This window comes from Zootoca vivipara, chromosome 2, assembly GCF_963506605.1.
Source record: "Zootoca vivipara chromosome 2, rZooViv1.1, whole genome shotgun sequence".
NCBI classification, from domain to species: Eukaryota; Metazoa; Chordata; class Lepidosauria; order Squamata; family Lacertidae; genus Zootoca; species Zootoca vivipara.
In genome coordinates, this window is record NC_083277.1 from 66,393,387 (window position 1) to 66,417,104 (window position 23,718).

The 23,718-nt window shown below is 41.0% G+C and overlaps 1 protein-coding gene across 3 annotated transcripts in view; it reads right to left on the reverse strand.

Annotated features, from left to right (window-relative positions):
• SPOCK1 (SPARC (osteonectin), cwcv and kazal like domains proteoglycan 1) overlaps positions 1-23,718 on the reverse strand; it is a 429,282-nt gene that overhangs the window by 180,819 nt on the left and 224,745 nt on the right. For all 3 annotated transcript variants that reach the window (XM_060271660.1, XM_035105504.2, XM_060271661.1), the window contains exon 4: positions 11,501-11,615. In XM_060271660.1, the coding sequence (XP_060127643.1) occupies positions 11,501-11,615 (115 nt within the window). The remainder of the gene's footprint in view (positions 1-11,500; positions 11,616-23,718) is intronic.

A 23,718-nucleotide genomic window follows, 5' to 3' on the forward strand; every position in this document is an offset into this window, starting at 1 on the left:
ACTGTTGCTTAAGCACCAGAGAAGATGGCTATAGGAATGGAGTGTTGATTTGCCTTTCCCATATCAAAACGCTCACATAATTTTGCCATGCCCCTGTTAGATTTGGTCACCTGTTTAGGTGCAGGTTTGAACAGGAGTACAACATGCACACCCATTCCCATGTGCTGAACCTCCCCCTCCATCACCTTTCAGCTAAAAGGGATATTAGCAACGGGCAGTGGTGGAGCTTCATGCTCCGGCACTGGGGGGCGGAGAGCAGGCAGGGGTGGGGCTGGCATGCATCCTGGGGGCGGGGCACCAGCACGGGTGGGGGGCAGCCACGATGGCACCCTGCCGGGATCGCGCTGCTGGGGGAGGTGCGCTCTTCCCACACTCCTCTTCCTCCAGCACTGGCAACGGGACCATCATAGAATAAGATGAGTGGGGGGACAGATCAGAGAAACACGAACCACTAAAACAAATCTTAGTGCTTTAGTCTGGACACTAAATATCCCATAAATGCCTGATTGAACTAACATACTTTCGGTTGGTGTGAAGAATAGGTATGTAGAATGTTCAAGATTCCATTATTGGGACTTCACACATGTTATGGTTTGTGAATGAATTTACGAAACATTTGGGCAAATTAGGCCTGTGTGTAGAAAGGAAGAATGACCTTTCCAAAGCAGTTAAAAAGATAAAAACACTCCTCTGTAGATCCCACTTAAAAAAAAAATGAAATCAAGGCCTCTTACCATCCGATTATGTTTAACATGATATAACACTATGAGAAGAAAACTCCTAATTCATAATGGATACAAAGCTCCAGAAAAGGTTTTATATACTGACCACCTTGAAAGGAACTGCAATATTTTAAAGAGGGTAATCTGCATATTTCATATGAATGAAATATTTTGTGTTCATAATTTATACTGCTACAGGAGTTTGTAATATCATCTGCCCAAAGATAGTAATTTAAAAGGCTGTACGTTTAACACTTTCCCACCAATATAGTATGGATGTTAGGAATTGAAGAAAGGCTTTAATAAAAATCCTTTCCCTGTAAACATCAATTTCAATATTATAAAAGCATGCCTTTTATTAGCACTAAAAAGACTTTTCTGCTCAACACATTCATGTCCCGAGGCTTAACAGGGGGGGAAGCAATAAATTTAGAAACTCTTGTAAGTAGATTATTGTGGAAATGAAAAATGATTGAAGCAACATTGGTGGTCATTTGTGAACATTAAATAACAATTTCTTTTTGAGTGAATTGCTCAGCCAATTTTAGTCATGGATAAACAATAAAAATAAATAGTTGTGTTCAGCATCATTGCCAGCTATGTCACAGTTATTATAACTCAGTAGCGGATAGCATGATGCTCACCTGACCTATGAACATTCATGCTGCTGTTGGTTAGTGGGAAGTAGAGAGGCTAGGGTGAGATGGTGGGGAGGTTGGCATGGTGCTAGTGAATTTGCACTACCATGCCAACCTCACTGCCACCTTGCTCCTCCTCCTTGCTTCTGGTCAGCAGCAGCAATGCAGCCAACAGGAGGGCAGGTGAATGACAACACTCCCCAATGCCACTCACTACTGTTATAACTGTAAATATGTTAAAAACATTACCGGGAATTTTAGGCAGCATGTCCCTATCACAATGAATCCTGGAATTATGGAAGCCCTCTGCTTGCTGGAAACATTTTAGTCAATTGACCCAATGGGTCAAAGCTGGCAATTGACATAGGAGAATCAGTTACATTTTTCTGACCCTCAAGCGAAGTCTTGATAGTCTAGCTGAGGAAAGAACTAGGAAACTGGCAGGCAGAGGTACCTTGTATCAGAGCCTTATGCTGAGTCACCAGCTGTGACTTTCTTTAGAGAAAGTGGATCTGGGACAGTTATACATGCCCTGGTTAGTTTTATGCTGGACTACTACAATGTGTGGAGGTGTCCTTAAGATGGTTCAGAATCCACAGCTGGTACAAAATGCAACTGGCTTGAATGCTGGTGGGAGTCAAATAATTTGAGTGTATAATGGTGCCTAATATTCCAATGCATTTTTTTTTTAAAAAAAATATTTATTAAATTTATATGCCAACCTTCATCTGAAGATAACAGGGTGGTTTACAGTATAAAAACACAAAATACATAAGACAACGACAATGACAAAACAACAACACCCCAAAACACATTAAAAAGGCCATAGACTGTTAAATCTGCCAAACGGCTGGGAGAAAAGGAATGCCTTTGCCTGGTGCTTTTCTGCTAGGCCTTGTACAATACTTGTTTCAACCTTGCCTTAGAGCATCATGTCTGGTCTCTAGTTTAAGCAAGAGTCATGCTGGACAGCTGTTGTTTTTACAGCCAAGAAATGTAGAGTTGGGTATACATTTAAATTGGTGCAATTTAAAATGGTGAGAATCTTCAAGATTATGTCATGACTGCCTTTGTAGCACTTTTTGCCCATGCTGGAAACTGATAGGTGTGATGGGTGATGTTTATTTTGAAATGATTAATAATAATAATGTAGTCAAACCATGCAGTAATGAAACATGAAGGTTGCTCAACGAAGCATTCATCAGTCAAGAAAATGTCAGAGTTATTCCAGCATGTGTAATCTTAATTCTCTCCCTAAGCACAAAGGATGCACTAAAAGAATCTTAGCATATATTTACTAGCATAACATTTTTATTGCTCTTTAGTAGTGGTCTCTCAAGATTTGTCCAAAGGAAGACACTTATGACAACCATCTACTTACAACTAATTTACAGTGATGTCCCCAGTGTGAAAGGAGTTCAGATTGCCCTTTTCTGCTCTTAAGAGCTTGATGATAATAAGACAAAAACAGGAAAAAGACAAAAAGCATTCAAATCAAAGAAGCAGTTTTGTGGATTTCTCAGCTACAGTTAACAACCCACTGCTAACATGAAAACTATCTACTGAGTTCTGAAATGGGCAAACTGTTAAGATTAATATTAAGATAATGGCTAGGAAAGATAGCCAGACAAGTAAGAGCTTGAATAAAGAAGAAGGGAGAATGCTTATTGGAAGCAAAACCCTGAAGTGCTCCAACTACTGACCTGTATTCCTTCTAGGATATTTTGGGATAATCAACAGAGATATTTAAGTGCAATGATGAGTAAAATCTTCCCCATTATTCTTGTCAAAACTGACACTACATCTCTGGGGTCAGGAATTTTCATGAGGGTAGGGTTTTCTTATTTGTTGGTTCACAGGTTAGTTCAGATCATTATTGCACCTTGTTACCTGCTCCCATAAAAGCACATACTGTATTTTTCCATGTATAAGACTATGTTTCCCCCCAATTTTTTAAAGTTTAAAATTGGGGGTCATCTTATACATGGAATGTTGCAATTATTTATTTCTTAATTTTGGGCTCAAAAATAGGGGTCATCTTATACATGGGGGTGTCTTATACACAGGAAATACAGATTTATTTATTTTTTTGCAAAGGTGCATATGCACAGATGTTATCATGTGTCCTTTCTACACATGTACATGGAATCCAAAGCATACTACTCTCAACTGATACATATATCTTTCACCTACATTAACATTAGAAGCACAGAATCATAGAATTGGAGAGCTGGAAGGGTCCCTGAAGGTCATCTGGTCCAACCCCTTGCAATGCAGGAATCTCAACACGGTGGCCCACCATCCAATTTGAAACCATACCAGACCCTGCTTAGCTTTGCAAAACATACTAGCAGTTTTATTTCTGGCACTTCCAAACACCCTAGCAGCAGGGAGATTTATTAACCAGACAATAAGTCAGTGTTTAAAATCAAATAATGTACAAATGTATTACAACATTAGAAAGAAAAAAAATTGATTGGTATGCAAATTGTTTCAGAAGTAAAAGAATGGATATGCCGGCAGCTTAAAATTGGAGCAGCAATCTCAGGGTTAACTTCAGAAGCCCATAGAGGAGAGGGTCTAAAACAAATGGTGGAAGGAGGGCAAGAGTCACCGGGCAGGCATGCCAGGAGTTAAACTGGAGTAAGGTTAGACTCCCAAACAGTGCTGGTTGGGAGCAGGCTTGGCTTAACTTGCTTAGAGGAATAGAGGATGAAAGAGACAGTGGGGAAAAGAAAACTAGAACATCCCTTGATGCAGACTTAGAGAGAAGAATCCAGGCCCAAAGTGAACAGAATATAAAGCAACAAAAAGAGAAGAGAGGAGAGAAAACTAGGAGGGGGAGGCAGGCTGACTGGGGAAAAAAAATCTGTGGAGATCCCTCATAGTCTCTATGCTGAAGACTCAAAGAAGAGAAGTTTTAAATCTTAGACTACATAAGGAGAGGAATTTACCCAGAACAAAGGAAGAGGAGAATCTACAGTACTGGGAGGCCCTAAAAGTTATGTACACCAAATGGTTATTGCTTTCTTGCTGAGGGCAAAAGGAATGTTGTGGTGTAGAAATGATTATGTGTGCCTACTTACAGCGGAGGATCCTATCCTTAAAATACAGTGGTACCTCGGGTTACAGACGCTTCAGGTTACAAACTCCGCTAACCAGGAAGTGTTTGCCCCAGGATAAGAATGGAAATCGTGTGCCAGCGGCACAGTGGCAGCAAGAGGCCCCTTTAGTGAAAGCACACCTCAGGTTAAGAACTGCTTCAGGTTAAGAACGGACCTCTGGAGCGAATTAAGTTCTTAACCCGAGGTACCACTGTATGCTACTTGGCAGTCATGTGCCTTCCAGTGGCGCTGGTGCATGCCATTTCCTCCTTCAGGAATTTAAGATGACCAAGACTACAAACCCACTTACCTGAAAGTAAGCCCCATTGCTAAGCTTACACTGTAAACTAGGAAATACAGTGGAACCTCGGCTTATGACTACCTCCATTTACGAAGGCTGCGGGCCCGGAAGTGTTTGCATCTGGGTTCCGCTGCGTCGGATGCGCAGACCTAAACTGCGCAGCTCGCGCATGCGCATAAGTGATCTGCGCAGTGTGTGTGTGCAGAAGCACTCTATCGGTGCTTCGCGCACGCGCAGAAGCGTGCCTTTGGCAAGCGAATACCTCGGCAAGCGAATGCCTCCGCAGAACGGATTGCATTTGCAAACCGAGGTACCACTGTATCAGGAATGACAATTTGGCCAGAGATTAGGCAGTAGAGAAAGGCATTGGCTTGCAAACCCACTATGTGCATTTCATTGGTCAATTTCATCAAGGTCATTAAATGCCAAGGGAAGCTTTCTTGCCTTGGGTGTTTGTGCTTCTGCTCTGCAAGCTTTCCAGTTAAGTATTGAGATTTCTAGATCCAAGAGGCATGGGGCACATGTAAAATGAATCCTTGGTAACAACATACACATCTCTCCCCTTATGAAAAGATTATGATTATTCACAATGGTGAGGCTTAATTGCACATGGCCTCCCACTTAAAGAAATTGACCAATTTACTGTTTCCCATCTAGTTCCCCCATACAAAGTCTTGACCGCCCTGCTTAGGATAGAAAGTTCTGGTTTGCTAAAGCACAGGACACTGGCTACTGTTCCACAAAGCAGCCCTAATAGTGAAACATCTTGCACAACAAAGTGCCATCTTTCCACAGAGCTGCTACAACTATTCAGAAATCACAAACATTCATATTGGGGCATGTACTGTATTCATTGCTGCATTTTGCTACCAAATCTGTGAAACATGGATGTTTGTTCAATCATATTGTTCCAGTGCAGTAGAACTGTACCACAGTACAACAGTGAAATGACTTTCTAATTGCCAGAGATTTTTTTTTTAAGATGAAAGAAAAGTAGATTTGAGGCTTGCATCCTAAAGGACTCCCCAGTTGCCCTGGCATAAGCTAAAGCATTCAGACACAGACAGAAAGATAACACATTAGACTTGGGGAAAGGGGACTTTTAGGTAATAAAAGGCAATTACACTGTAAGTCAGGGGTGAGTGGACTTTTTGCTTGTGGGATCTACTTTATTTTTCCCCAGGACCCCAGGCTGAAACCAGCTGAAGCCAAGTACAAAACAGTGGCTTAGAAGTAAGGAACAGGGCACCTCTGAAGAATTTGTCTTCAGTACCAGAACTGAGCTCATGGCCCTTTCACACAAAAATCCACTTTAGGTTTTCCCCAAATCTTTCTTCATTTCAGCAGCCTAATTTGGAATAAAAATGTTTCAATTGTTAGACATTTTTGAGTCAGAAATCCTTGTTGAGTGACTTCAAATCACCCAGAAATCTACAAACAGATTCTGATCTACCTTCTGCCCACTCCTGCTGGAAACACTGTGAAGCACAGCTCAGATAATATTAAGGGAATACAGTATCAGACAATTCAAACACATTATTAAATTTGGAATCTATATACAGTACTTCTACTTAGAAATAAATTTCACTTCCCCCAAAAAAGTGTGTAGGAATCCAGACCAGCATCATATGTATCTACAGTTGTTCTGGAAGTGAACTGATAAAAGGGCATCTCCACTACAAGTATTTTTCTAAAGGAAATTGACAATCTGGCTCAAATAACACCTTCAACATTGCCTACTACTGAACTCATTCATGAATCAATACAGAAATGAACAACAACTAACATACTATATCTGTAACATAGTTAAAATTCAACCAATGACATACTTTCACATGGGGCAATTGCAGACACCATTTCTTGCATTTTAAAAACAAACTTCTCAAGGGCATTTGACTGAACAAAACTGCTGTAAAATAGGTCCAAACAGAACCTACCCAACATACATTTTATTGCAATTTTCCATCAGCAGGAAAGAACCAAAATATTTGATATTTCTAGCTGGCTATTATTTCTTTGTCATAAACTTTGAAGCTCCAGGGCATAGGAACAAATTGTCTAGCCATCTTGTAAAATAGGCAAAAGATTCAGTGCTTTATATAGTATTTCTTTCTGCTTTTCGATATGTTTCTCTTCTTTTCTTTACATGTCTGGTAATACCTTTCTCCTTGACCTCCAGATCAACTTTCTCCTGATCATATAAACCATAACCGGATACTTTTAAATGTACAATTGGTGAGTGCTAATGGTAAAGTATGGAACCTACTGCAAGGAATTATATTATAAATATAAAAAGAACTTTTAAAATGCTGAAGTCAGTCCTGGCCCGCATTGCACTTCCAGTACATGTACAAATTTCATGTAAATTAGGAAGTATTATAGGATGGACCGGAGAGGAAGAATGCTTACTGGTTACTGCTCAATGAAACCAGAATATATTCTCTCCACTCTTCCCAAGCTACAAATAAATCTGATGATCTTTTCCCCCATAAGGGATGAATGCAATATTTGAATGTTCTCTTTGGGTTCTAACTACCAACTCTACAGCAACAAAAGTTTAAAGAGCTCTAAATCTCAAAACATAGCAGTATAAATAAAAATGTAGTTATGAACACTCTCCATTTTCTTGTAACTTGGAGTGTAACTAGAGAAACTGTACACTAGCAAACACATCCCAATAACAGTAGTTTACAGAATTGTTTTCTTTTGAGCCACTGAAATTTATAGAATGTCTCCACAGGCAAGGGAAGTTCCAGCCTTTGTTGGTGTAATAATAATAATAATAATAATAATAATAATAATAATAATAATAATAATAATAATTTATTATTTATACCCCGCCCATCTGGCTGGGTTTCCCCAGCCACTCTGGGCGGCTTTCAACCGAATATTAAAAACAGAACAGCATCAAACATTAAAAACTTCCCTAAACAGGAGAGCCTTCAGTTGTCTTCTAAACGTAAAATAGTTACTTATTGCCTTGACATCTGCTGGGAGGGTGTTCTACAGGGCGGGTGCCACTACCGAGAAGGCCCTCTGTCTGGTTCCCTGCAACTTGGCTTCTCGCAACGAGGGAACCGCCAGAAGGCCCTCGGTGCTGGATCTCAGTGTCCGGGATGAATTACAACATCCCCATACACAGTGGATGAAAAAGAAGTATGTATAGGTTTAGCAGAAATGAATAGGAACATTGATACATCTAGCTTATGATTGTCTACGCTCAGCTACTCACAGCAGTTCTCCAGGGTTTCAGACAGAAATACTTTCTCAGGCCTATCTGGAGATATCAGAGAATGAACAAGGGGCTCTCTGTATGCAAGACACATGCTGTAACACTGAACACCAGCCCTTCCCTGGGAATATCACTTCCTGCACTGCTCAGCCTCAAAAGCTCTCCCAAAGGGATACAGATCCACTCTCAAGTTTTCCCTTGGGGTGTAGAAGTTAGAGGCTCAATTTGGATCTAATAACAAATCATGGTTTGTCAGTATAATAACGTGCAGCAGTAAGATTTGGGCTCGCAGGCACCTGCCTACTCTTCTTTCACAGGTGATGAGAGTTTAGATGCCTCAGCGAAAAATAAATTTACAATTTTGTCCAAATACAACTAATTGCAGTTTGCTCAGAACATAGTTAACTCTCAAAGCAGTATGGCAAATCATGGTTCGATCTGGGTATGGGATCCTGGATTGAGGGAAAACTATTGTTTGTGCTAACCATAGTTTGCTACATTAAGAGAAATAAGCCAAGTATTATTTACTACAATCAGAAGGGGAAGCTTCTAAGCTCCTTCCCAAATATGCAAAGGAAGAGGAGGAGGGTCAGCACCCTACCTGAGTTGTTTGAATGCAGTTCCAATAATGCTTTAATACAGAGGTTTTCAACCATTTTGGGTCCATGGTTCCCTTGACCAACTACATATTTTCTGTGGCACCCGTATGGGGCTCAGGAGACCAGTTATGCCACCCCCTGTCTGCAGAGCTGGCAGCCCCTCAACCCTTTTTGAACCCATCCTTGTACAGTGTTCCCTCAGCCTCCTCTCTTCTCCCCTCTCCTTGGGAGTCCAGCTGCCACTCCTTGTCTCTGAGCTGCCCCCCCTCCACAAAGAGAGGTGCCTCCTTACACTGCCCCACAGAGGCCTGGGAAGCACCCCCTGGCCAGCCCCAGAGGCACCATTCGCCTGGGGAGTTTGTAGCCAGGGTTGCTGCAACAAACAGCTGTGCAAGCCTTTGGGAGGGAGAGATGTGAGAACGCATCAATGGAGAGATGGAAGGAAAGAGGGGCAGAGGACAGTGTTGCCTGCAGCACCCCTGACCAGCATTCAAGGCACCCCAGGGTACCACGGCACACTGGTAAAAAACCACTGCTTTAATGAATTGAAACAAAGATTTAGGACATTTAAAGTATTTCTTCACACAATGCCTATGAACTTAAGGAATTTGCTACCACAGATATGGCAAATGCCTTTAAATGTGGCTTATAATAATAATAATAATTTATTATTTATACCCTGCCCATCAGGCTGGGTTTCCCCAGCCACTCTGGGCGGCCCACAACAGAATATTAAAATACAATAATCTATTAATCATTAAAAGGTCCCCTAAACAGGGCTGCCTTCAGATGTCTTCTAAAAGTCTGGTAGTTGTTTTACTCTTTGACATCTGGTGGGAGGGCGTTCCACAGGGCGGGTGCCACTACCGAGAAGACCCTCTGCCTGGTTCCCTGTAACTTGGCTTCTCGCCACGAGGGAACCGCCAGAAGGACCTCAGTGTCTGGGCAGAATGATGGGGGTAGAGACGCTCCTTCAGGTATACTGGACCGAGGCCATTTAGGGCTTTAAAGGTCAGCACCAACACTTTGAACTGTGCTCGGAAACGTGCTGGGAGCCAGATGTACTGGGGTTAGACAGATTGATGGAGGATGCATCTATCAGTAGCTATTGCTCAAGATAGCTATGTGGAACTTCCAGGTTCATTATACCATTGAATAACTGTTCCTGGGAAACAACAATGGGAGAAGACAATTGACGAGTCCTCCTGCTGGGCTTCTGTAGGCATCCAGCTGGATTGACTGCCTCTCCCCCTATGAACTGACCTGGATCATCATTGGAGGCCCTTCTTCATGTGCCTCCTCCATGAGAGGTCTAGAAGGTGGCTACATGAGAACAGGACTTTTTTGCAGTGGCTTCCTACTTGTGGAATGTTCTCCTGAGGGAGGCTCACCTGCCACCTTCATTATACACCTTTAAGGTGCCAGGCGAAACCGTGCCTCTTCAACTGAGAGCTTCGGATGAAGTTTGAATACAAATTTAATAAATAAAATATAAATATAAAAACCATGAATAGCTACTCATTTGTATGTTGCTCAGAATTAAATGAGGAATGCCTCAAGAATCATGTGCCATTTCACCTTGTCTTGGCTATAAAAAGGCAAGGGTCAGACATTTAATACATGGAAAAACTGCCCCCAAATGAGTGCTTGGATGCAAGTCAGCTCTTAGTTAACATTCTGGTAAAGCATGAACATAAAAGAGGGAAACATGGGTATGTATAGGCGACTTAAAAAGTAGATTAATGATACATTGTTCAGTTTTATAGGCTTTATGTTCAACAAATCTTAAAAGAAAATGCAAATGGTGTCTATATATTTGTGTGTACAATTATATATACATACACAGGCAGAAAATATATATATAAGAATAACACACTGTTAAAGCCCATCCAGAAAGCCTAACAAGGAGACAGAATGCCCCAAATCCTACTTCATCTCTTTAAAGTGGTCAAGGATAAGAAATTATTGCAATGATTAGTATCTTCCCTTCCTAAATTTCCCTTTTAGGCACAATTGGATGAAACACCCTGTGGATTAGGAGGGAAGCAACTATAGTTTAGCATGCATGGGAGAAATGACTTTGCAGCTTCTATGTGCCACAGGGAGCTAACTAACTAGTGGAATTAGATTTTTTAAAAGAAAGATTAGCTCCACTTCTTTGGGATAAATGCAGTTGTCAGTGCTGCCTGCTGCCTCTCTACTCAACAGAAGGCCTTGATTTGCAATGTAGGAGGACAGATGTTTTATCTGGGAACTTGTCCAGATCTTTAAAACATACGCAGATGCATACATGCACACAGTTTGCACTATTTGCCTCTTTGGTGCATAACAAAGGCTCCAGCAGTATTGAGTCAATATAACGGACAAACTGCTGGATACTTAATACTGTCAGGATCCAGTTCTTGTAACACATGGAAATTCTTACATTTTATCTTCTATATTATTCTATATTCTAGATTATTCTCTTTCTCATACACTTGCAATTAGAACTGAACCCACAGTGGTGGCAGTGAGGAGACTTTTCACTGGTCCTTTGGAACCTTGCAAAAAGCATGGTAATTTTCTGAGAGTTGCAAATAGCGTTTGCCTACTCTGCAGTGAACAGTGTCGAGGGGGAGGAGGACTGGGCCCCTGTGGTTCAAGCAACCAAGCCAATTCTTCCTGTTTTGCTACAAGAAAATGAAACCACCCACACAACATGACAAGACTGGAACCATCTAATTGTCCCAATAATGGGGAAGCGTCCCTTGTCCCAATAATGGGGAAGCGTCCCTTTTTCCTTCTTTCCTCCCTCTCCCAAATCAGGAGCTTCATTTCCTATCACTGCCATAACATCAGCTCCCAGAATATTCTGAAAACCAACCAGAGATGTTTAATTGAAACTATAAATCACAACATTCTTACCTGTGTACCAGTTGTTTGCGACTTACACAAATGGCTGTCTCGTAGTCATGAGTGACACACACTTTATGTGGGCTGCACTTTACCTTCAAACATGGGTCTTTGGAAGGATCAAGAGCTATTAAAAGCAAGATATAAAGAAATACTTTAGAAAATTATCTCTCCTCCCTCATTAGCCAAAATAATGAGCCAAGCATCTCATGAGGAAACACTTTTCAGTGTAAAAATGTTTACCCCATTTATCTTCACCACTCTGCAAGAAAGATTATGCTCAGATACAGTCCAATGTACTTTATAGCCATCCAATTAGGATTCAAAGCTACATAGATCTGTTATCCAGGCCCCGTGTTCTAACCACTGCAACATCACATGTTTTTTTGCTAGTTACATACACTTTTGCTTGGATCTGCAGAATCACAGAACTGTACACAGCTGGATGAATCCACCTCTTGCCCCCCCATGCCACCATTTAAGTGGGACATAACTATTTATTATGAGATCATAGATAAGTACAGAGTCAATAGCAATTCATATGATGAATAAAGAAAAGTAGTGAAGGTACACTGCTGCTCAGGGTGAGGAACATAAACATAAACAGGTTGCATGAAAAACTAGGTGCTGGTCTGAATGACAATTCTCCCTGGGCTCCAAAATATTTGGCATGAAAAACTGCTTTCTGTATCCATTATGCATTTTTCCTTTGATTTTAACATCCACATCATAATTGATTTTTAAAACTATTTTTAGATAGATCACACAAGATTTTTTAAAAAGAAGAATACTGCAGAGAACACCACCAGTCTATCATGCATGGAACTCTGGACTGTAGCAAAATGCCAGTTACCTATTGAAATAACAATTGTACAGCCAGCTACTTAATGATTGCTACTGTGCAGCAGGACATGTAGTGATTGCTCAGTCCCATATAATAGAAGCAATCTTGTATTACTACAATGTGAGATTTCTTGTATTCAGCATAATTCTAAAATCAACAAAAACACAGCATGCCAGATATAGCTAGTGCCAGCATGACATGCAAATACTAGTGTAGAATAGAGATGTTATCATTATTGCAACAATCACACCTTTAAACATCAACTCACAAAGAATCCAAAAGAACCTTTGAAGTTCTCTTTACACACATGCGGATGATGCTCCATTTGCCAGTTAAATACAATTACACCTGGGTACCCATCTCTGTAGAGCAAGGCAGCACCGATCCATGTTGTAGATTCAAAGAAATTAATAATGTCATATCGTGGTGAAACTGCAGGCTGTCTTTTTAATTCCACAGAAAGAAAAATAATTACAAATTTGGAATTTTGCCAGGACACAAGGATTAAAACCTTTTCACATCCAAAAAAAAGATCTCAAGGGGCTGTAAGCAGTCCACTGATGTTCTGCCAACAATTAGATGGGGCTCCTATGAAAATGTCCCATTTAGCTTATGATAAACCTTTTGAGTATGCAGCATGAATATGTGAACATAACAGAAGGGTAAAAGGAGGGAAGTGCCTGAAACTTAAGGGCAGTATTATTCTTGGAACAATTTTTGCACTGTTGCTTTCTATCCATGCTGCTTCAAATACACTCATCCTGTGTGGTTTCTGAATGCACCAGCCGGTTACGACATCCTTCTTGCATGCTCTGCCTCCAATGTCCATGTGATCGCTGTCAGTGCAAGTCTATGAATGCATGGCTGAATGTATGAAAGACTCCTCAGTGCATTCTGAAACTCTTATCACCTCCTGGACAAATGTTTGGACACTGGAAGACACAGCCAGCAGGTGTGCTGATGACAGCAGCTGCTTCCTCATTCACCTGCTGAATGAAGTTATGTAGGATGAAGTCCATGGGCTTGCACCTGGCTTTCGCTCTGAATTGCAGCCGTGGGTGGGCAGTGGGCAAGTGGGTGACAGGTGGTATGCAAGCAGGCTTTGGTGGTTGTTCTGCCACCCTCCCAAACTGCTGCCTGGTGCAGAAGGCTTAATGCGCTGCATGTTCTATCAGGCTTTGGGCTGCTCACTCAATGAGTATGGTCCTGCTTCCCGTTCATGTTATTTAGTGTTAAATTGTGCAGTGTGAAGCAATTGACATTTTATTATTTCATTTACTTTTAGAATAACAATGTTTGAACGGTCAGTATTGTTGTCCCTCTGTTGTAGAAGAGGAGATGGCCCAAGAGTCAGCCCTCCATGGCCTTCTAAAGCTTCATTGTTGAGGTGAGAACTATTGTAAATACACAAATATTTCTAAGTTTCTACTACATTTTTCAATACAATTTGTTATTTGGAAAAATGGGATTCATGGCATGGAAATGCTTTGTCTTACTTTCAAGCATTTTAGAATGTGCTTCCCCACATTAAGTGCTACATTGAAATCTAACTCTTTCTGACACTCTATATAGATTTCTGAGTAAATATATCTGCTGAGCCATAAATATATCTGCTGAGCCGTAAATATATCTGCTGAGCCATAAAGTGCATGTTCTGATTAACTGAGAGCCATCTTCCAAGAAATTTTAGAAATGCTTTTCTGTCACTCTAAACATGCATATTAGCCATGGCATAGCATCCCAGAAGAACCACACCAATTAATCTAATTACATGTCAATTTACTATGCAGAATAGCTGCACCTTGCCACCTATGATACATATTCACAGCATTTCACAGAGGTGAATGAGTTCCTCACATTGGCTTTCATCTATTCTTAAGGGAAAAACTGCATGCTCTCAGATGTATGCTTATGAGGCACAGGGATAAATTATGTCTGACAAGGATAAATTAGCAGTGGATAGAAAGAGGAATGAAACCATTTGAGACTTTGATCATCTGACCCTGTGAGAAATGTTCTGGAGCTAAATCTCATGCAGTAACCATTCTCAAGTCCAGCTTCATTCTGCCACCACTCAGAAAGACGCCATTCCATCTTTTACTAATATCCTCCCTTTTCCACCTCATTTTTAGCCCTTTAGTAAATCTCTACATCAAGCAGGTTTCATCAGAAAGTCTTGAAGTCATATTGACACAATACACCAGATACTCAAAATTCAGGTAGCATTGGAAATGAGGAGTGACAGGCAATGTAAAATAGAAGGTGAAAGACCAGAAATTTGGATTGAAAACAACTTTGCTCATAAAGAAGTAGAGTTGGATCTGGCTGGTAGGCTGGATACTTACCTCCCCCAAGAGCAAATCTGTTAGGAGGGCGGGCCCTCCCATTTGTCAAAACCTGGTGTCAGATGACAACTTCAAAGGAGGTTGCTCTTAGCACCAGTGGAGCTGATTGACACTGACTGCACAGGACCCCTTTGAAGTCTGTTTGCAGGTGTGGTTTGCATTTAAACCATATCTGCAAAGAGATAGGAAAGTACTCCATTTTCAGGTATGGCTTGAATTCAAACTATGCCAGCAAACAGATGTTTTTCATTTCCAATCGCAGGGTTAGCTGGAGATCAAACTGCGGCTGCAAATGGACTTTGAAGGCATGCTATCAAGTCAGGCATTGCAAGTGCCAACAATCAGCTGATAGTGTAAAATGTACATAATAAGCAGTTATTTTGTCATAATGACTATCTTGTATATTGTTGCTGTTTATGCATGCAAACCCCACCCCCACCCCAATTTCTAGAAGAACCCAACAGGATGAACTGTTTAAACTGCCAATCCAAAGCAATAACACACAAGGTAGGGTGCTGTAAGGAATAAATCTAGTAATTACCAGTGCTAACCTAAACATGTGTACTCAGAATTAAGTCCCACTATGTTCAAGGCAGGCTTACCCTTTTGCTTGGAATAATCCTTATTTAACCCAGTGGGACTTACTTCTGTGTAGACATGCACTGGATTGCACCAAATAATTGCTCCTGTGAGCCCCAAATACACCACCCACAAAGGAGGTTACCCATTACACATCTGCATAATTTACTGCTCTGAGTCTTGTGTCCTTAATGTCAGACTTCACTGGGGTGGGGAATTTTAATATGTCTCGCTATCATGCATGACTGGATCTCACTGAATCACTCCTGATGCAGCGGTGCAGCAAAATTATTGCCCATCAGCAAAGAAGGCTCGTCGCTGCATCTCAACACAAATCACTCTTTGGAGCTTGCATAATTCAACTGGGAGAAGCGTCAGAGATGGGACATGAGCAGCTGTCTGTGGTCCAATGTTTGCTATCTGAAGAGTCTTCTTGCCCTGTTGTTTAGGATATATTTTAAACAGAGATAACTGTTTTGTTGTTCTTAGGAAGTATGATAACTTGCATTCTTAATACTTGCCCAGCTTTGCTAACCAGAGTTGCCAAGCCAGAGTGGAATGGGTGGATGGAGAAAATGTCAGCTCTGAAGGAAGAACTGGTTCAACCATTTAAAACAATGGACTCTTCTGATATAGCCAACTACTGGCCAGTCAAGATTTATTTGAATAAAGTGCTTCATCATGTGGCTCAGCTGTAGATGATCTTAGAAAAGATGGAGTTATCTAGATCCATTTTAGTCTGGGTTCCAGTCTTGTGAATACTGACTGCACAAATACTGGAGAAGTGTGTGTTTTGGTGTTTAATCAAGAGTTACAGAAAACAAAGATGCTGCCTGTGTGCTTCCCATGGGCACCTGTTTGACCACTGTGAGAACAGGGTGCTAAACTAGATGACATGATCCAACAGGCCTGATGTTCTTAAGTAGGAGAGCTATTCCCCACTGTCTAGGTTGCAGTGGGATTTATGGTACTTCTTGTATAGTGCCATTTAATTTTTCAGGACTCTCAATGGCCAATTCAAAAGGGCAGTATAGTGAGGCTTTGGTTAGAACAGGAGAAAGGCTTGGAATTTATGATCTGAGGAGGTCCCATACTAGCTGAATAGTGACAATGACCACACACCTGTCCATCAGTGGAGCATTTTAGTGGGAAATTTTAAAACTTGATCTGCCCGGTTAGCTACATCTCTATTAGCTTTCCTTCCCAGGAAGGCAAAATGGAACCATTTGAGTCAAGGCACCTGGAGTGGGCACATAAAATGGTGGAGGAAGTATGTGCATAAATAAATACACATGTGAAATATCTGAAATACATACACAAGCACAAATGCACATATTGCTTTTATAAGAAAAGGCACTTACTAGAGCGGCCCCCAAGATTCACATTCATATGAACATTAGCAAAGTCTGCAGCTACTCTGGAATAGTTACCTAAGGACCAATTACTGGAACCTTTGTATGTTCCGCATTTCAGCTCAGTTATCACCAATATTAACTCTGCAGATGACTGTCTGACAATTAGCAATTTCCTCAGTCCCCTCCCCCAGAGCTGAGTATTGTAGCTGCTCAGTGTTGGCTCAGGTATTTAGAACTACAATAAAGTTCTGCATTAACACCCCTTTGAAATGTAGAATGGGTAGCTGAGCACAATTGGTCCAAGTGTACTGAATATGGTACAAAATAAAAAAATTCCTTCAGTAGCACCTTAAAGACCAACTAAGTTTATATTTTGGTATGAGCTTTCGTGTGCATGCACGAAATATATGAATATGTACATATGTACATATATGAATATGGTACATTTAGCACAAGTCACTGGAAGTCTTCAAAACAAAATAAACATTTTTTAAAAAGTGGCACTAGTTTTGGCACCTTAACACAATTAAGTCCGTAGCAGAAGGTAATGAGAAGGTGGATCAGAAGTTCACTATGGGGTTAAGAGCCAACCTTCCATTAGTTTCCATTAAGGAAACATTTAGGTATAATTTGAAGGAACTTGAAAGCACAGGTTCATCTTAGCTGTAAGAAGAGTTTGTAAACAAAACCCTCCGTTGCTGACTCATCGCGGCACTTCAGATTCATTGCTGCATAGCAACATTCAAATTTATCACTTGTCTCCTCTCATGGTTGGAAAGAAAAATAGCTTAAAAATTAGCAAAATAAAAATGCTTCACCTATAGTTTAGGACAGATTTCTTCATATTCAAAGTAATAAAAGCACTAGGGCCTATGCAGAATGAACTGGCGAGCTATAACTTATTTATATACTTGAATCATGAATAATTTCCATATCATTATCATAGCTGCCAAGTTATCCCTTTTTTAAGGGATTTTCCATTATGCTGAATAGGCTTTCTCGCGAGAAAAGGGAAAACTTGGCAGCTATGATCATTATCATTGTAAGCAAATGAACTTCTGATTCTGATTCTCATTGTTAGGAATAATATGACTAGACTCCAGCTCCAACCAAGCCAATGATCAGGGATAACAAGAATTGTAGTTCAACAATTTATGGAGGGCACCACATTGGGTTACCCATTGCTTAGCCAGAATAAGAAAAAAAACAAAACCCTGTCACACCACCATGGCACTTAGCTCCACTAACCTGGGATGCACAAAAACAAAAAGGTGGTATTTTCTTTCCAATTATTTGAGCATTCAGCACTTCCTAGGACTGATAGTACAGTACTTCTTTAGCACCTTAAAGGACTACGCTAGGTCACACTTTTAAGAGGCAACACCTCAATCCCATCTGCCTTGTGCACAGTATAAGAGACATTTTCTGAAATATGCTAATGATGGATCATGTGCCATTAATCAGTTTCTAGGAGCAGATGCTCATCATCTGTAGGGGAAAGCAACCCATGGGAAAAAAGATTAAAGAGAAACAAATCCTGTATTTTGTCATCATAGTTCTTTGTGTCCTAAAGCGTTGAACGTGAAAGCTTTGAAGCGAACAGTTGCAAATCTCGGCACATAAGAAGAAGAGAAGGAAGGAAGACAAGAGCATGAAGGATTTATTCATGAAGACCTTGCAAGAGATATGCAAATAAGTGCTATAATAAGGTGGTACGGCAGCTCACAGTGGTGATGTTACATGGGTAGTTTCCTTGCTGCACTTCAGTTTTATGAAAGAATAGTCAAAATTTTGCCATGCCACTCAAAGGAAGCGCCCTTTACCACCTTGACTAAGAATTCATTAATTCATTTCCACAGAATTCAAACAAGGCAACGTTTCCACACCCATCCACCCTTCATTTTTATGCTGGTATCAAAGAAGCCACCATACCTATATGCTGGAGTTGTGTCTACCACGTCAAGATACATAATTTCTAGAAACAATTCTAAGAGACAACAGGGTGTAATATATAATCTAATATCTGAGCAGAAGATTCCTGCAGTGCTTAGAAATTATTGTAAGTTGTCTCTATCTCTGTGGGTGATTCTCACTAAAACTGACAGAGAAACATAAGGCCATATGTTTGCAAAATGGAGGAATGCACAGGCTGTTCTATATTCACTCAGTATACGATGCAGTGTTTTCTTCAGAAGAGCAGTCTGTTGCCACCAGAAGCAGAGTCATTCCCAATCCAATTTTCGTTTGCTTGCATAAGTAGGCCAGGAGTCAAAGCATGTGACTAATCATTTCATGCAGATTCTTTAATTGGAATATAACCATTGTTTAAATTAAATAAATAAGGTATTAAACTCACTTTTTACTAAAAAAACTACAGCTGGTTTTTGGAAAGACACATTTACCTTGTAAAGTTTTTATGTTTCTGCTGAGGCCCCAATAGGAGATTTGAATTGTGCCTACTGATTTTTAAACACCCAGCTTTGCTTTGCTATGATTACATGCTTATTTTCTGCTTGCTTGTGAAATACAGCAACATTTTCAGTAAAAATAAATGCAGTTAAGCAAAATACTTGTGCAGTGTGTGTCACATGAACAAGCAACTGGTCTACAGAGTCCTTAACTGCGACTAAGAGAGAACTTTATGAAACTCCACCACAGATGGTACTTGGGACCGGACAGGCTTGCAAAAATGAACAAGAACATGAGCAACAAATGTTGGAGGTGCCAAAGTGCGGTCGGCTCCCTGTTTCATATGTGGTGGACATGCCCAGACGTGCAAAAATATTGGGACATGATACATACGGAAATCCAAAAGTTAATAAAAATAGCATTTTTTTAAAAAGCAGAATCCTATCTTCTGGGCATCCTAAGTAGTGAAATACCATATGACAGAACCAATATATTTCTATATGCGACGACAGCCGCCAGAGTGTTACTTGCTAAATATTGGAAAGGTACCCTTATACCAACAAAAGGGGAATGGGTAAACAAACTATGCGAATATCTGGAGTTGGCGAAACTCACAGATACAATACGACAAAAACCAAAAAATAGGATTAAAAAACAATGGGAATGTTTAAATGACTACTTAACGAAAACAGACAAGGGGACAAAAACATGGCTATGTTTGGAATAACCTTGTAAGGATGAGTAGTGTTTATACAGTATATATTGTTAGACAGATTTAAAGGTAAAATGTTTACTGAAATATTTTTAACAGGAGGATGAAAATGTAACAAGAAATACTGTGCCGAAAGCGGTGGAAGCACTATGCCCTTGAGATGATCTTTTTCAAGTGGACCTTTATATAATCCTTTTTCTTCTTTTTTCTTTGCTTTCTTTTTCCCCTCCCCCCTCCCTTCTTATCCTTATTTTTTTCTTTTCTTGTTCCCCCCTTCCCTTTTTTTTTTCCTCTCTCTCGTGCACCTATTTTTTCCCCCTCTTTTTCTTTTTTTGATATTTGCCTACTCCTCCCTTCCCTATGGTTCTATACCACTCTTTCTACTCACATTCCACCTCTTCCTCTCTCTCCTTTACTTTTCTTTTCTCTCCTGATATTTCATAATTTCGACATTCAAAAAATGTACAAGAATGTTCTTGGACCGAGTTGAAGATATAATGTACTGTTTTATCAATCTTTCAAATAAAATTAAAAAAAAAAAAACTGCGACTGACTCCTTTTAATGCAGCACTCTCACATGAGCAATAGGTGCTCCAGGAGTAAACTTAAGGCTGAATGCAGTGTTCTGCTTGTGTAATGGGATTTTACCTTCTCCTCCTCCCCTCTGCAGACATTCTTGCCCCCGAAATCTGCCCAGAGTGTCCCCCAAGATGCAAGGCTGCAGGGGAGGAGGAGGCAAGAAAGGCAAAATGCTGTTGCATGAGCGAATATCCATTCTGCTTGTATAGCGGATCCAATCTTACATATGTGTGCCAGTGCTGCGTGCAGAGAGAGGGCAACCCACAGTTTAAGAAACTGTACATGAATTGTGAGGTAGTATGAAGCCCTTCATGGGGTCTCCCCCCCCCAAATCTTGCAGAAATTGCTTTCCTGGGGAATATTTCCTTCAACCAATGGACGTCTGTTACAACTGTGGTTCTTTAGCACTTTTCTTCTGCTCAGTATGGAAGGAACTCATAATACGAACATGTATATTCTCTCTTGGCTTGGGAATTGGTTTTTATGTGCTCTTTTGTGTAGCAGCCACCTTTCCATAGCTTCATCCCAAAGCACTGTGGTAATGTTTAAAGAACCAACACCATATGGGTAGTGCCAGTTGTACAAATCTTTCCCATACAGCTGTCACTCAGCTGGTATCAGGGTGTATGTGTGCGTGTCTGTGTACACCAGGCATAGGCAAACTCGGCTCTCCAAATGTTTTGGGACTACAACTCTACAACTCCCATCATCCCTGACCACTGGTCCTGTTAGCTAGGGATGATGGGAGTTGTAGTCCCAAAACATCTGGAGGGCCGAGTTTGCCTATGCCTGGTGTACATGCACATACCCCTACATACCAGTGGGTCATAAAATGGGTCATAAAATATATTTGCATAGGGTACTGGTGGCAGGGCAGAGAAGGGAATTAAAAGAATAAAAGCAACACCTCCCCTGAAAAGGTGAGCTTTCTTTATTATTTGGTGGGAACATGAAGAGTTTGCCAGGCCTGTGAAATTTCACTAAGCGGACCAAAATGAAACAACACAAATTTTCTCAACAGATGAGAGGAATTAAGAACATTTCACAGGAATGTCATGGTTGGGAGCAAGTTGAAAGTCAAGGTCAACAACTCACTTGATATAGAGTTTCCATGGCTACCAAAACCTGCTGAGAGGCCACACTGGCTGAAAGGCAGGCAAAAGGTCAGCTAAACCCAAGGCAGGATTAAAAGATTCTTCCATCTATGTGCAGTGTTTCAAAGTCTTGTCCAAAGCCAAGCTATCCAAGCAAATTTCTGGCTTCAAGTATTAAAGGGTGAAATGCAGTGAGAGTATCTTCTTCCACTGTTTTCCAGCTGACCTTTTGTTATTCATAGCTTTCTAAGCCCCTTATTAAATCTATAAATCCTCTGCAGCTCCTTCTCAGAGCTATCAAAATAATTGGGAAGTAAACACCAACAACTGTACTAGGTCCTTAACAAACTACCAACCAGAATTTGTTATAGGTAGGTAGATAAATAGAAACACATACATACACAAGCAATGCGGGCTGCATTTCAGACCCCTACTTGTCTTGCCTTCTTATGATCCAGAGAGTAGGCCATTTTGCTATGAATAACACAGGCTGCTCTGTCCCTTACCTATTGCAAAATGAGTAACTTAATACAAATCATTGCTGGACAAAGAGCTAACAACAGTGCTTGAACTACTTTCCCATTATATTTCATGCTTATATATAGACAGACATATAAAGACAGACATATGACCTGAGAGAATTTTTTTCAAGTCAAGATAGTAGAAATCCTTTGGAGGGCTAGCATATTAAGAGTATATTGTAGCTCCAGGATATGTTTTAAACACACAACACAGCAAAACTATTCTTCATACATGTGAGGGTGATAACAAATAAATACTCCCAAAAGCTTTCTGTGATAGAGGCACAATTCTACAGAACTTTATAATGCATTTGCAAGATGATTTATGAACTTGATTTTGCTTCACAGCCATCCTTTTATTAAGAAAATCCATCTAGCTCACAACGATACAGTATAGCTTTTCCTTAAAAGCCGGCAATCAAAGGTAATATGGCATTATGTAAACACTCTCTGTTTTCAATATTGCCCTACTGTAACTAGCATGATCACTCCAAAGCAAAAGGACTTTTATATAATGAAATGTCAAGAATAGTTGCCTCACATAATCCCTTTGAAATTGTTCTTGGTGTAAGACAAAGAAAGAACATCTGTTCAGAAATGACTGAAGGAAAATAATGTTACACACTCCCCATTTCCCCAAGCTCTGAGATGTTCCAGGAGCAACACTCCTCGGGTTTGGCTTCCTTTTTGGAGAAAATATTATCAGGAGCTTATGGCATTTTTTGTAATATAACAGCGGGTGGCGCTGTGGGTTAAACCACAGAGCCCAGGGCTTGCCGATCAGAAGGTCGGCGGTTCGAATCCCTGCGACGGGGTGAACTCCCGTTGCTCGGTCCCAGCTCCTGTCCACCTAGCAATTCGAAAGCACATCAAGTGCAAGTAGATAAATAGGTACTGCTCTGGCAGGAAGGTAAAACGACGTTTCCGTGCGCTGCTCTGGTTCGCCAGAAGCGGCTTAGTCATGCTGGCCACATGACCTGGAAGCTGTACACCGGCTCCCTTGGCCAATAAAGCAAGATGAGTGCCGCAACCCCAGAGTTGTCCGCGACTGGACCTAATGCAGGGGTCCCTTTACCTTACAACTAGAAATTAAGTGGAAGCAAGCATCATACTCACTCCCAGTAGGCACCAGACCCGCTGCCTCATACCAGACCCCCAAGGTAAAAAAAGATGTAAAGGTAAAGGACCCCTGGACGTTTAAGCCCAGTCAAAGGTGACTATGGAGTGTGGTGCTCATCTCACTTGAGGCTGAGGGAGCCGGCGTTTGTCCAGACAGCTTTCCAGGTCGTGTGGCCAGCATGACTAAACCGCTTCTGGCGCAACATAACACCATGACGGAAGCCAGAGCGCACAGAAACACCATTTACCTTCCCACCACAGCGGTATCTATTCTGACCTTCTGATCAGCAAGCCTAAGAGACTCAGTGGTTTAGACCACAGCGCCACCATGGACAGCAGTGCTGAGATTGAATGCAAAGAGGATCAAATGTTGTCAGTGTGTCTCAGTGCTCACGACCAGTGTGTCTCAGTGCTCACAACTAGCTTTCAGCTTTTACTCTAGTTCTATTTGGGGATTGAAAATCACATGCACGCTACAGCACATCATAGCCCTCCACAAGCTGAAGGATGAAGGTCTGAAGTGGGAGCCTCCTGTAATTGTGGAAACATCCAATGTATTTAGAACTTTGTAGGTGGTGTGCCTGAACAGGTGAGGCTTGGCACTACACCCTTCATTGGCATCTGTTGGTTTTGGGAGACAATGGGGGTGTGCACATTTGGTCAAGCTGTTGGA